At 43.4% G+C, this 14,840-nt stretch overlaps 1 protein-coding gene across 6 annotated transcripts in view; it reads right to left on the bottom strand.

Annotated features, from left to right (window-relative positions):
* The window catches only part of CACNB2 (calcium voltage-gated channel auxiliary subunit beta 2), a 428,799-nt gene that overhangs the window by 12,584 nt on the left and 401,375 nt on the right, over positions 1-14,840 (bottom strand). For all 6 annotated transcript variants that reach the window (XM_055543950.1, XM_055543956.1, XM_055543954.1 and 3 more), the window contains one exon: positions 9,470-9,579. In XM_055543950.1, the coding sequence (XP_055399925.1) occupies positions 9,470-9,579 (110 nt within the window). The remainder of the gene's footprint in view (positions 1-9,469; positions 9,580-14,840) is intronic.

Below are 14,840 nucleotides of genomic sequence, written 5' to 3'. Positions count from 1 at the left end.
TATATAGGTGAAGTACTCCCTTTGTGTGGAGATAATGTGTAGCTGGGCCATCAGAGCAATGTTGTGGAATTTAAAGTGTTAATTCCTTAAGATAGACATGGCTATGCCTGTAATGATTAATTAGATCAGGAGGAGGGAGGAAGTGAGATTCAGAAGATCAATAGGCCCATAAATTTTTTTCCTAAGAGAAGGCAGATGGTCAAGTAAAAGTAATCACATCACGCACAGCTCAGTGGAGGAAATCCTGGACTGGTACTCCGGATGCCCAGGGTCTAGCCTTAGTTTTAATCCTTAGTGCCTTACCTACACCATACGGATCCCTTCCCTTTCTGTGGTCCTTAGGTCCTTCACTGCACAGTGGTGACAAGATGGGTAGTTCTCAAACCCTAGCACGCACAGCAGAGTCACCTGGCAGGCTTGTTGAAACAGACTGCAGGGCCCTGCCTCCAGAGTTGCTGACTTCATAGGTCCGGTGGGGCCTGAGAAGGTGCATTCCTAACTGATGCTCCCAGTAGTGATGCTGTTGATGTGGAGGCCACACCTGAGGACCAGTGAGCGAGACGCATGCTCAGGTGTGCCACCCCAGTTCCACAGCCCCTGGTGTTACCAGCATAAGGGATGAGTTTCTCTTTAATTGACGCTCTTCCCGAGACAACTGTACATTCACAGCAGTTGTAAGAAATGACAGCTCCCAGTGCACTCTATTACCTAGTTTTCCTCATGGGAACGACCTGCAAAACTATAGTGCAACATCACAACCAGGATACTCCATCTTCCTCAGATTGCCTGAGTTTTATGTACTCATCTGTGTGTGTATGTGTACTGAGTTCTATGCAGTTTTATCCCATGTGTAGCTTCCTGTATCCATCACCATAGTCCAGAGACACAGCAGGTCCATCAGGATAAGGAAGAAGAGACCAACTTTTAACAAGTTATCTCAGCTGACTGTTCCACTGGGCTAAAAACATCTACCAAGCTGTAAACATTTTTGTCTGACCACCTGGTTGCTAATATACAAAGTGAATGAATGCCTCTTCTCCCATGCATTGTCTGTTACAACTACAGCCAAATGCCAACTACATCTAGAAACATCTATTTCTGCTTTATTGACTATGCCAAAGCCTTTGACAGTGTGGATCACAATAAACTGTGGAAAATTCTGAAAGAGATGGGAATACCAGACCACCTGACCTGCCTCTTGAGAAACCTGTATGCAGGTCAGGAAGCAACAGTTAGAACTGGACATGGAACAACAGACTGGTTCCAAATAAGAAAAGGAGTATGTCAAGGCTGTATATTGTCACCCTGCTTATTTAACTTATATGCAGAGTATATCATGAGAAATGCTGGGCTGGAGGAAGCACAAGCTGGAATCAAGATTGCTGGGAGAAATATCAATAACTTCAGATATGCAGATGACACCACCCTTATGGCAGAAAGTGAAGAAGAACTAAAGGGCCTCTTGATGAAAGAGGAGAGTGAAAAAGTTGGCTTAAAGTTCAACATTCAGAAAACTAAGATCATGGCATCCGGTCCCATCACTTCATAGGAAATAGATGGGGAAACAGTGGCTGACTTTATTTTGGGGGGCTCCAAATTCACTGCAGATGGTGACTGCAGCCATGAAATTAAAAGATGCGTACTCCTTGGAAGGAAAGTTATGACCAACCTAGACAGCATATTCAAAAGCAGAGACATTACTTTGTCAACAAAGGTCCGTCTAGTCAAGGCTATGGTTTTTCCAGTGGTCATGCATGGATGTGAGAGTTGGACTGTAAAGAAAGCTGAGTGCCGAAGAATTGATGCTTTTGAGCTGTGGTGTTGGAGAAGACTCTTGAGAGTCCCTTGGACTGCAAGGAGATCCAACCAGTCCATCCCAGAGGAGATCAGTCCTGGGTGTTCATTGGAAGGACTGATGCTGAAGCTGAAACTCCAATACTTTGGCCACCTGATGCGAAGAGTTGACTCATTGGAAAAGACCCTGATGCTGGGAGGGACTGGGGGCAGGAGGAGAAGGGGACGACAGAGGATGAGATGGTTGGATGGCATCACCGACTCAATGGACACGGGTTTGGGTGGACTCCGGGAGTTGGTGATGGACAGGGAGGCCTGGCGTGCTGCGGTTCATGGGATCGCAGAGAGTTGGACACGACTGAGCGACTGAACTGAACTGAACTACATTTAGCTTCACTTCCTTTACTCTTATTTGCTCGTATTTTCCTACTTTCAGTACATAGTTTTTGCTATTGTGTGACAGAAATAGGCCCCATGAAGCACAGTTGTGTATAAATGTGTGCAAAGATGTAGCTTATTCTCCTAAATTGACTTGTTCCTAGAAAACTGCTTGGGGTAAAACCAAACCCCAGTTGCAGATAGTATAAAGCTGGGCAGGTTAAAGACACTAAGGTGAATTACTTTATAAAGCAATAGTTAATTATCTAAGTTTATTATTTTTAAAAGTTTGGATTTGGAATTGGCAAATAACTGTATTACAAGAGCCTTTACTATTTTAATTCAAATAGTGTTTTTAGTTCTATAATGTATAGAAGTACATATTTGTGTGCACAGCTAATACACATATTTTAACTTATGATGCCTGACCAATATTACAGCTGAGAAAAAAAGAGAACTTTTTATGAGCCCATATAAAGACATCCATACATGCACAGAAGTCCTATACCACTCCGAAAATCTGATGATGTACATAAAGCTGCAAAATTTTCATGGTTTTTTCCTTCATGCCATATGGTGGCATTTTAATATAATCAACTCCAAATGCAACATACCATACTTTTGTTTATGTAATGAAAGTTTTCTAAAAGCTCAAGTATAAAGTAAATTTTTACCTATTATATCCTCAATGTACTGGATCGTTCATCCTTTCTTAAATAATTGCTGCAATTGATCTCATCTATTAAGTTTGAGGTCAGTTTTCTCAAATTTAGTTTTTACTAAATGTATACAAGAAAGAGATGCTTTTAAAATAAACTACCCCCACACCCTGCATTCAGCCCTACCTGCCCTTGGGCTCAAAGCACTTCCAGGATAATAAATAATGGTTGAAAAAAATTCTTAGGCATCCTCTCTGGCCCCAAACTTTCCTCTAGCATACAGTCTCCAGCTGTTTTACAAACACTACAACATTAGCACTGATTTAATTTGACCTAGATCTTTGAAATGCTAATATTCTTAAAAAAAAAAAAAAAAGGCAACATTACAGAGAACCCATTGTGCAGACTGAGAAGAATGTGCTACATAGAAATTGGTTTGTTTTTTAATTTATCTATTTACTTAGTGGGCTTCCCAGGTGGCACAGTTGGTAAAGAATCTGCCTGCCAGTGCAGAAGATGTGAGAGACGTGGGTTCGATCCCTGGAGTAGGAAATGGCAACCCACTCCAGTATTGTTGCCTGGAAAATTCTATGGACAGAGGAGCCTGGCCAGGGCTACAGTCCATGGGGTCACAGGGACTCGGACATGACTGAGCACATGCTGGCTATGTACTTACTAGTTACTAAAATTTTCAGTTCTAGCATATATTTCTTCTATAAAATCTAAATTAATATATACTTTAATGAGTAAAAGAATTATATAAACTATGCACTGTTTGAAAAATTAGAAATAAAACTAATAACAGCAGCCACCATTAACTGATCTGCTACACATGCCACGAACTACTTCATGTGCTTCTCACAATAATCCTAGTAGGTATCTTAGTAGTATCACCATTTTAGAGATGGGAAATGGATACAAAGACTAAATAATTGCCAGGATAAAAACAGTAAGAAGAATCGGAAAGATCTAAGAAAAGCAAGAAGAATTAAATAAAGATGGCGACATTTACAAATCAGAAGAAATGGTAGCATTTAGAACTATGCACAATCTTAATGCGTGTCTACACATGTACATATAGTTACATACCTGGAGTACTATAGGACCAGTTTTATACAAAGGAAGAATATCTTTTCTATAGGCTCCACATCACACCCATAACGTATTATTCAACATGTTTTATTGGTGGGGGGAGGGGGAAATCCGCTGATCATTCTCTTACCACTAAATTTTTTCTCTGTAAAATCACCTATTTCTTGCTGTACCCTAGGAAAAACTAAAAATCCTTGAAAGGCAAAACACACATAACATACTCCCCTTCTTTCAAAGCTACAGACAGCGCATGTGCACGGTGCGTTTCCTAGGTGACCAGACGACCTGTGTGCCTGTGTGGATTCCCACCCATCCTCAGGGTGGGCTCTGGTCCCAGGCCATCTTCCACGTGGTCTAAGGACTCTGCGCTCTGAATCCCCCTGCTTTGTTTGAGCAGAAACAAACCTGTCTAAGGATGGACATTCCCTGTCAGCAAAGTCAGTGCATTTGGCCAACCTTGTCGTTTCTGACCTTTCTGTAGCATGTGGGACATGAAACCTTCTCACTCCTCAGTGGGATCCATCTTTTCCATGGTTTCCTGTCCCTCTGTGCTCCCTATGCAGGTGCGGGCCCGGGGTTCGATCCCTGGTCAGGGAACTAGATCCCACATGTTGCAACCAGAGATCCCATGTCACAACTAAGACTCAATGCAGCCACATAAGTAAATAAATATTAAAAACATTTTTTAGAGAGAGACTTTTGCAGGCACTCAGGACACCATGTGCATGGCGGCAGAACACTGGAGCCCCCAACGCCCACAAGCTGAAGTTGTGCCCTCTGGTTTCACCTCTCGTGCTGTAAATATAGATGTTCTTTTTGTGATCTATCACATTCTTCTCATTTTTGTGCCTTTTAAAACAGCTTCCACGTGTAGGGTTGAAGTACTGTCTAGTGTTTCTAAAGGCAAGAAGGCGTAAGTGTTTCTTACGGAGAAAAATCTTTGATAAGCTTTATCCAGACATGATTTATAGAGCTGATAGTTGTGAGTTACATGTTAGGGGATCAACTATCTATCAAATAATGTGTGTGTGTGTTAGTTGCTGAGTTGTCTGACTCTTTACAACCCCATGGACTGTAGCACACCAGGCTCCTCTGTCCATGGAATTCTCCAGGCAAGAATAGTGGAGTGGGTTGCCATTCCCTTCTCCAGAGGATCTTCCCAACCCAGGGATTGAACCCAAGGTTATCCAGTAAGGAGTCTTCAAATAGAAAAATGATGCAACCAGGTGATGTGCAGGTCAGTGGATGAAAATGTGGGGACCAGGGGCTTGTAGGAACCTAAGCCTGCATTTCCGCTGAATTCACGAATTCAGTATTTGCTGTGACTTCATAGACTATGACACCTGTGAATACTGAGAGTCCACTGTGTGTTAAGCCCTTCCTCTCTGGGAAGTTCTAGCTTCGTGTCTAGTTTCCCGCTGGATATCTGGATGTCCCACAGTATTGCAAATCCAGCATGTGCACAAATGGAGCTGTCGTCTTTCTCATCCCCCTCCCCAGACTCCTGCCCTCCATGACTTCCTCATCCTGAGCCCCTTATCCCCAGAATAATACCATCTTCCTCAAAGCAAATACGCAGGAATCATCCTGGGGTTTTCTCCTTCATGTTCTCCATCCAGTAGAGAAATCCTGACTGTCTCACCTCTGGATTCCCGCCAGTCTTCTCCTTCTCTCTGTCACTAATTTACAGCCTCTCTTATTCTCTAACCTGAATGACGACAAGTCCCCTAGGTGACCTCCTGTCCAAGTCTTTGCCACACCCCAGCTCTGCTGAAGGGATACTTCGAAAGGCACCACTTAAAAGAAATTGCAGTATAGGTGCTGTGAAAAGTGAAAGGGAAGTGGAAGTGTCAGTTGCTTAGTCGTGTCTGACTCTTTGCGACCTCATGGACTGTAGCCTGCCAGGCTCTTCTGTCCTTGGGATTCTCCAGGCCAGAATACTGGAATGGGTAGCCATTCCCTTCTCCAGGGCATCTTCCCGACGCAGGGATCGAACCCGGGTCTCCTGCATTTCAGGCAGATTCTTTACTGTCGGGTTGCAAAGAGATGGGGAACATGAAGGAGAAGACTCTAGGACAATTACGGCATTATATAAGGTGCTCAGATGTACAACAGGGTGATTCAAGATTATATTCCATTTATAGTTATAAAATACTGGTTCTACGGGCTTGCCAGGAAGTCCAGTGACTAAGACCCCATGCTCCCAATGCAGGGGGCCTGGGTTTGATCCCTGGTTGGGGGATCAGATCCCACATGCTACAAGTAAAGATCTTGCATGCCATAACCAAGACTGAAGATCCAGCGTGCCACAGCTAAGACCCAGTGCAGCCCAATAAATGAATATTTGAATGTTAGCTCTGTTTCCCATGTTGTACAGTACATCCTTGTAGCTTATTTTATGCCTAATGGTTTGTACCTCAGTCTCCTCCCCTTATCTTGCCTCTGCCCTCTGCCCTCTTCCCACTGGGAACTGGTCTGTTTTCTGTATCCCATCAGCCTGTAGAGGCGCCGATTTTAGTACGTACCTACTCATCTACAGAATGTACTATTTCTCTCTGAAGCTGTTTCAGCAGAACAACAGAATCCTAATTTCCCTCTCCCCTCTCTCCTGCTTGTTCCTTTTCCCTTCTCCACATTTGTCATCAGAGATCCTTCTGCAATGCTAGTCACCTTGTGCCACCCCTCTGCTTCCATGCCTCTTCCTATCACATCCGCAGTTAAAGGCCCGAGAGTGCGACCCAGTCAGGCCCTCGACCACCTCTCTGATCTCACACCCTCATCATTCCACTCCAGTCACACCGGCTGTCCTGCTCCCCCTTCAGCCCACTGGACATGCTCCTGCCTCAGGACTCCCCTCTGCCTAGAACTTCTCTCTTCTCTCGGGTAGCTGCCAGGATAAAGAATTCATAACACAAATGATTCTGCTAAAAGCTCACCTCCTCGGAGAGGCCTCTCCTGACTTCCTCATATAAAATCACGCCCTCGTCCTCAGCCTACTCTCCACCTGTTGGCCTGTGTCTTTTTCCAGGACTCATCAACCACTGACACCGAGTGTTAACTGTCTGCAGCCACATCTAGTAGCTTCTGTCCGTATCTTCCCTGTGAAACGTGAGCAGGAAGATGTGCTGTCCTTCACATGTATGTCCTCATGCTCACCCCCCTCGTTTCACGGGGAAGATACAGACAGAAGCCCTCAACACAGGGGGCCCGGGTTCAATCCCTGGTCCAAGAACAAGATCCTGTGTGCTGCACTAAGAATTTCCATGAAAGATTTTGCATGCCATAATGAAGACTGAAGATTCCTCATGCCATAACTAAGACCCAGCGCAGCCCAGTAAACAAATATTAAAAAAAACCTAATAGTAAGTTACATGTGTAACAGCCATTAATGCCAAATAGATGGAATAGTTGCCAAAGCCATTTCATTTGATCAGATTAGTACTTGACAATAAACAGGATTCAAACACAAACCTGCAGATGTGTTAACTAAAATCTCCAAATTGTTTTTACAAATGAAACAAAAATGTTGACACTGATATAATTACTGATACAATCCAAGTATGAAGGGAGTTGGGGTTATAGCCATCGTTTATGGAAGTCGTACTATGTTTAATCTTTCCAGTAATTCCACAAGGTAGCTAATATCATCTCTTTCTCTCGTTTTTTGGGTTTAGATGAAGAAATGACACCATATCCAAGTCCGTGAGTCCTTGTCCTTTGAAATAAAAGACTTTTTTGCTTTAGTCTCCCAGGCCTCCCTGAGTCTCAAAAAGCTGACTTAAGAGTTAATAATTGGGCAAAAAATGGGCAGAAGCCCTAAATAGACATTTCTCCAAGGAAGACATAAAGATGGCCAAGAGGCACATGAAAAGATGCTCAACATGAGTCATTATGAGACTAATGCAAATCAAAACTAAAATGAAGTATCAACTCACACCAGTCAAAATGGCTATCATCAAAAAACCCACAAACAATAAATGCTGTAGAGGGTGTGGAGAGAAGGGAACCCTCCTACACTGTTGGTGGGAATGTAAATTGGTGCAGCCACTATGGAGAACAGCAAGGAGATTCCTTTAAAAACTAATAGAGCTACCATATGACCCTGCAGTCCCGTTTCTGGACACATATGTGGAGATAAAGATAGTCCAAAAGAATACATGCACCTCAGTATTCACTGCAGCACTGCTTACAACAGCCGAGACATGGAAGCAACCTAAATGTCCATCCACAGAGGAATGGATCAAGAAAATGTGGCACAGATATACAATGGAATATTACTCAGTCATTAAAAAGAATGAAATAATGTCATTTGTAGCAACATGGATAGACCTAGAGATTGTCATACTGAGTGAAGTAAGTCAGAGAAGGAGAAATATTGTATGACATCCCTTATATGTGGAATCTTCAGTGATACATAGAAACTTATTTACAAAAGAGACTCACAGAGAACAAATTTATGGGTGCCAGGAGGAAGAATCAGGAGAAGGGATAGTTAGGGAGTTTGGGATCGACATGTACACACTGCTGTATTTAAAATGGAAAGCCAACAAGGTCCTACTATATAGCATGCGGAACTCTGCTCAGTGTAATGTGGCAGCCTCATGGGAGGGGAGTTTGGGAAAGAATGGATACATGTATATTTACGGCTGAGTTCCTTTGCTTTCCACCTGAAACTATCACAACATTGTTTTTTTTTTAAAAGTTAATGATTGAGAAATGTGAAAATGTAGAATCAAAGAATAGCTGTTGGGCTGGGAAACTAGTAACAATTTAGACTATAAAGCAGCCACATAGCAGAAACAACAAACTCCCAGTTCTTGAAAGATATAAAGGCTGGATACACATTTCTGAATTGTTTTTACAGGAAGCAGACCCCCACCAGATGAAAACTGCTGACCGTAAGAACAGAGAAGCTAGACTGATTGAAACCAGAAGGTTGATGATGCTTGAGACGTCACCTTGATGCCAACCAATCCTAGAACTGTGCACGAGCTGATCTTCTCCCCTGCAGCCCCTCCCTCACACTGCCTTTAAAGCCCCTTCCCTGGAGCCATCAGGGAGTTCAGAGCATTTGAACATGAGCTGCCTGTTCTCCTTGTTTGGCAGCTGCAGTACATGCTGCACTCTCCCTCACCACAACCCTGCATCAGCAGACTGGCTTCCCTGCATGCAGGTGAGCAGAGCCGAGTTTGATTCAGTAACAGAAACTGAGCCTTAAAGAGATTAATGACTTTGCTTGTGACAACACTGTTGTCAAAGCGAGGAGTTTATTTAGAGTCTATAGACACCAAAGCTCAGGTTCGTGAAAACAGACACCATCCAAAACATTCATGCTGACAGCCTGTGGAATTTTCAACTCAAAAACTTTCACAACAAATCCTTCATACCCTGAAATCACTAAGACAGTAGCAGTGGCTGCTGGTGAGCCCTGTCTCTTCTGCCTGTGCACTCTGGCACACGGAATTACCATCTAGTCAGATCTGCTCACTGGTGGCCTCAGCAAAAACGGTTTCAATGGCTTCAGCTCCTCGGCGATGGACACTTACCTAGGCTTGACCTCGTGTTGGATCTTTCTATTATTGCATGCTTACTGGGATTGTTTAAGACAGAGCGTTTGGCCAGTGAGATGTCGGCGGTGACCCTTGTGATGGAAATCCTGTTGGCGAAAAAGCAACAGAAGATCTGAGGTTATTCACTGAATAAAAGGGGACAGAAATGCATACCCCAAACTCATCCAAGTATGATACATGAAGTGTGAAAGTTACTCAGTCGTGTGTGTCTGACTCTTTGCGACCTCATGGACTATACAGTCCATGGAATTATCCAAGCCAGAATACTGGAGTGGGTAGCCTTTCCATTCTCCAGGGGATCTTCCCAACCCAGGGATTGAACCCAGGTCTCCCACATTGTGGGTGGATTCTTTTACTAGCTGAGCCACAATATAGACCATATTTTCAACCAAGAAATGTTAGGGCACTTAATCATTCATTTTTCTCTTTAAACTTTTTATTTATTTTCTGTTGGGGTATAGCTGATCATTCATTTTAATTCTGTACCTAACTCAGCATGTATCGGTTGCTTACCAAGTGCCAGGCATGTCCTCAGCATTATCTCATTACCCGGATTAACTCATTAAATCATTCTAAAAACTTCAGTGGAGAGGATATTCTCCCACTTTTGTTGATGCAAAAAAAAAAAAAAAATGAGTCATGGGTAGATTGTTTACCTAAGGCTATATTGTTCCTAAAAATGATGAAGCTGCAATTTGAACCTAGAACTCCCGAGAGCCTATATTCTTAGCCCCTATGCTGTAATCCCTCCTGTTAAGTATGGTGCTGTGATCGGCATGAGGAATAAAAAGAACAAGACAAACAAGATCTTCTCTAAGACAGCCGAGCCGCACAGATGGGTCATAAATAAGAAATTAATAAAGTAGTACAGGTTAAGAGGACTGTTCTGAAGAAGACCCAGAGGGTGTTGTGACAGACAATCACGAGTCGAGGAGTGGGCAGTCATTTCAAATAGGGTAGACATGGGGACAACAACATTTGGGAGCTGGGCAGAGTAAATGACTTAGGCTGGAGACTGGGCTGAACGGACAAGCCAGCAGCAGGGAAAACGTGGAGTAAGACAGCTCATCAGGCCTCTGAAGAAGAAGGTGAAGGGGGCACCAAAAATAAGAGATTTGGTTAAAAGTCTGTTCCACAGTTCGACCCCTCCACCTCCCCTTTATTACATCAAGCCATAAGGTGGCCGTCCTTTTCCTGTGTGGTTTAAGACCACTGACTGGTCTAGTCTCTCCAGGAAGTAAAATAGGGCATCTGGCCAGGGGGTGCTACAGAGAGCAGGGACAGAGAGAAGAAAAGGATTCGAAACGTTGAGCCCCCAGTCCTCTTCCTCATCCTAGAATTTTGGTAGCCAAGGGTATATCCCCTAGGTGTCAGAATGGAAGATTCTTCTCTGGGGGAATCTGACCAACAAATAGAAAAGACCCAAAGAAAAGACTTTGGGGGTTTCCCATGGAGACTGCCCAGTGGGGCTGTCCTACAGGGAACACTGTGTCTTACGTGCACAGAATCTCCAGTTGATTATTTGATGTTCTGTTATTATACTTGAGCACACCAGTCATCCCTGGGCATCTCAGGAGAACTCCTCACATGAGAGACCAAGACAAACAGAAAAACCACCTATGACTAATGCCCAAAGCTGAATGCTAAGAGATGATTATACCTACGAAACTAGAACAAAATTCTATTTAAAGACTCAGACTAAGAAAGCATTTTTGGAGATTAAAAATATAACAGTAGAAATGAAAATTCAAAAGAGGGGCTGGAAGACCAAGTTAAGGAGATCTTCTAAAGAGTAAAACTGAAAAGACAAAGAGATGGAAAATAGGAGAATAAAGGCATAAAAACTACAGAATTACCCAGGAAGTTCAACTTCCAATAATAAGAGCTCCAGGAAAAAGAGAACAAGGAAAACACAAGAGAGGAAAGTTAAAAAAAAAATAGAATTAAGAGTCTGATTTTCCAAATGGAAAGGGGGAGCCCAGCAGAAAGGTTGAAACTTCCACATCAAGACATGTTCTTGTAAATGTCATGACACTGGGGACAAAGAAAAGCCTAAAAGCTTCCAGAGGAAAAGGTGGGTCCCCTACAAAGGGTCAGGAATGGAAATGCTTGCTTTTCTCAACAGCAACAACAGTTGACACAACACTATAGATCAACCACACTTCAATAAAAAATATTAAGATTGGAACCCCCCCCAAAAAAAACCCCAAAACACATAACAATGGAGACAGAAGGCAATCGAGCAAAAATCCTTACAAATTCTGGGCGGGGGACAGGGAATTATTCCAATCAGAATCCCATAACCATTTTAACCATTTATCAGTTAAATAAGAGGGCTGATTAAAGGCATTTTAAAAGACATTCAGGGTCTCAAAAGTTTAAATGTCCTCTTTCTAAAGAAACTGTCAGAGGATATTGTTGACAAAAATGATGGAGGTGAATCTTGACAGTGATCAGCTGATCTAGGGAAAAGGGGTTCACACCCCCAAAAAGGTGGTGATAGGCATAATGAGGAGAGCTGTCTCATAGTGACATATATGCACTCAACACAGAGACAAACCACCCAGGCCGGGGCAGGACAGGACATTCCTGGAGAGAGGTTCAGGAAGCCACAGCCGAGGGACACCTGGATGTGTATGAATCTATTGTGAGGAACTTGAAACAACCAGGGGAAGAGCGTGGGGCTGGACTGGCACCAACTATATAGAAAATTAAGCATGTGTGAAAAGCAAAATTATTCATCTCATAGATGCCACAAAGAAAACACATCAGAAAAAGTAATGCGAATATATGACATGGCTCATTGAAATCTTAATAATGCATCCAAAATATAGAACCAGCCAAAATTATGATGTAACTGTTGGGAGAGTGAAGGATGAGATGGATGCAGGTGTGTAGATATGAGAGACACAAACAGGAGGAATATGCATGAGGCAGCTAAATAGTCTTCATCGGAGCAAGTCCAGAGAGAATGCCTAATGGTGAATGAAGCCTGTGATGTAGAGGCAAGGAGTGAAAACTGAAAGAGTTAAAAGTTGTTGCCTCTGGAGAGCAGGACATTCGGTAAAGTGTGGAAAGGGAATTACTGGCTTTTGCAAAATAAAATAAAATAAAACTCTTTTGATTTATATACTGTAACCTTTACTGTGTACAGTTTCCTGAATTTGGACCAATTCATAAAGTCCTGTCTCCACCATCACATTCATGGCATGGAACAGTTCCATTAGCTTCCTGACCCCACCCCTGTCAATCATGGGCTGTTTTCTATCCCTATGGTTTTGCCTTTTCCAGAACATCACTGTGGCCTCTTGAGCTGAGCATAAGGGATCTGAGATTCACTCATGATGTTGTATCAATAGTTTATTCCTTTTTATTGTGGAGTAGGACACCTATTTACAAAAATTAAGTGTATTTGATTAGGTTTTTTGTATATGAGGACAATTTTACTTTACATGGAAAAAGCAATTACCAGAAAAGTAATATTAAACCCAGCCACTAATATTAAACACAGTTTCATTTTGACTTCCCAAGGCATTCACAAGTTGAGTTCAGATGACAGGTGTTCAGCAATTGTTTAAAAATGTCTTTATTTATTTGGGGGTTGGGGTGGTAGAGTAGAGTGATGTAACGATATTCCTTTCAGCGCCTGCATGGCATGGAGGGTATCGGTCATTCCACGCAGACTTATGAAGTGCCTACTAGGTGGAAATCTTCATTCGGAGCACTATTATGGAACTCAGATTCTTGTGGGGTGGAGGGAGGCAGGGATATAGACAAAGTCTGATGTCAGGTGGCATTAAATGCCATCAAAAAAACAGTGCAGGACAAAGGAATGAAGTTGGGTCATTTGTAGAGATGTTGATGGACCTAGAGTCTGTCATACAAAGTGAAGGAAGTCAGAAAGAGAAAAAGCAAATATTGTATATTAAAGCATGTATGTGGAATATAGAAAAAAGTACAGATGAACCTAGTTCCAGGGCAGGAACAGAGACGCAAACGTAGAGAACGGATGTGCAGACACAGGGGGAATGGGAGGGTGGGATGAACTGGGAGATTAGGTTTGACATAAATATACCACGTGGAAAATAGAGGGCTACTGGGAAGCTGCTGTCTAGCACAAGGAGCTCAGCTCAGCGCTCTGTGATGACCTGGAGGGGTGGGGCGGGAAAGGCTCAAAAGGGAGGGGCACACGCACACATACACGCGCGCACACACACACACACACACAGCTGATTCATGCTATCATACAGCAGAAACTAACAGAACATTGTAAAGCAAGTATCCTCCAATAAGAAAATAATGCATGACAATAAGGACATATGGGGATACTGTGGGTAGGGTTTTGTATGCAGAGGAGGAGTCAGGACCTGAAGTGCTGGGCATTAAACCAGGACCCCTGAGTGGGACCCAAGGCCTGCCGAGGACCAGGATCTAAAGAGCCCTGGACACTCACTGGGAGACAGGCTGCCCCGAGAGAGACGCCCTGGGGATACAGTGGTGACGAGACACACAAAACCAGGCCAGAAGCCCCTCACAGTCAGCCTGGGGGGATTCAGCCAGGGGACAGGATTTTCTTTAATGATCCAACTTCCTTTCTGCCACCCAGGCTTTGTTTTATCCGCACATGGTATTACTTGGCTGGGCTTCCACTGCCCTGCTTGTGTGATTTGCTCTATAGGCTGCAGGAGGAGAGCTACTGTCCTGCTGCAACTCCTTAAGTGATGCTTCTGGAATCGTCATTGCTTGAGGTTCCACCAAAAAACAGACCCTGAAAATCCTAAAGGCAAAAGTCTGGGGACAATTCAGTGTAGAGGAGTGGTCCTCAACACTTGCAGTGTATCAAAGCTGCCTGAGAAGACTTTACAGTTAAATCAAGTCCCATCCTAGACACTGGGCTTCACTTAATCACAGGTGGGATACAAGTCCATGACTTTTTTTAATTAAAATGCCACATGGGTTGCAGGATCCTAGCTCCCTGACCAGAGATGGAATCCTTGTGCCCTGCGGTGGAAGTGCAGAGTTCTAGCACTGAACCACGAAAAAGTGAAAGTGTGAAAGTATCAGTTGCTCAGTCGTGTCTGACTCTTTGTGACCCCATGGACTGTAGCCCGCAGGCTCCTCTGTCCATGGAATTCTCCAGGCAAGAATACTGGAGTGGGTAGCCGTTCCCTTCTCCAGATCTTCCCTACCCAGGCATTGAACCTGAGTCTCCTGCATTGCAGGTGGATTCTTTACTGTCTGAGCCACTAGGGAACTGCCAGGACATCTCCTAAGTTTGCTACATTTTAAAACCTCTGCTGGTTTTAAATCGGCAGCCAGGGTAGACAACCACAGGTTCAGAAGAACC

The sequence above is a fragment of the Bubalus kerabau genome, chromosome 13, assembly GCF_029407905.1.
Source record: "Bubalus kerabau isolate K-KA32 ecotype Philippines breed swamp buffalo chromosome 13, PCC_UOA_SB_1v2, whole genome shotgun sequence".
Lineage (NCBI taxonomy): Eukaryota > Metazoa > Chordata > Mammalia > Artiodactyla > Bovidae > Bubalus > Bubalus kerabau.
This window is presented reverse-complemented; position numbering and strand designations above follow the sequence as displayed.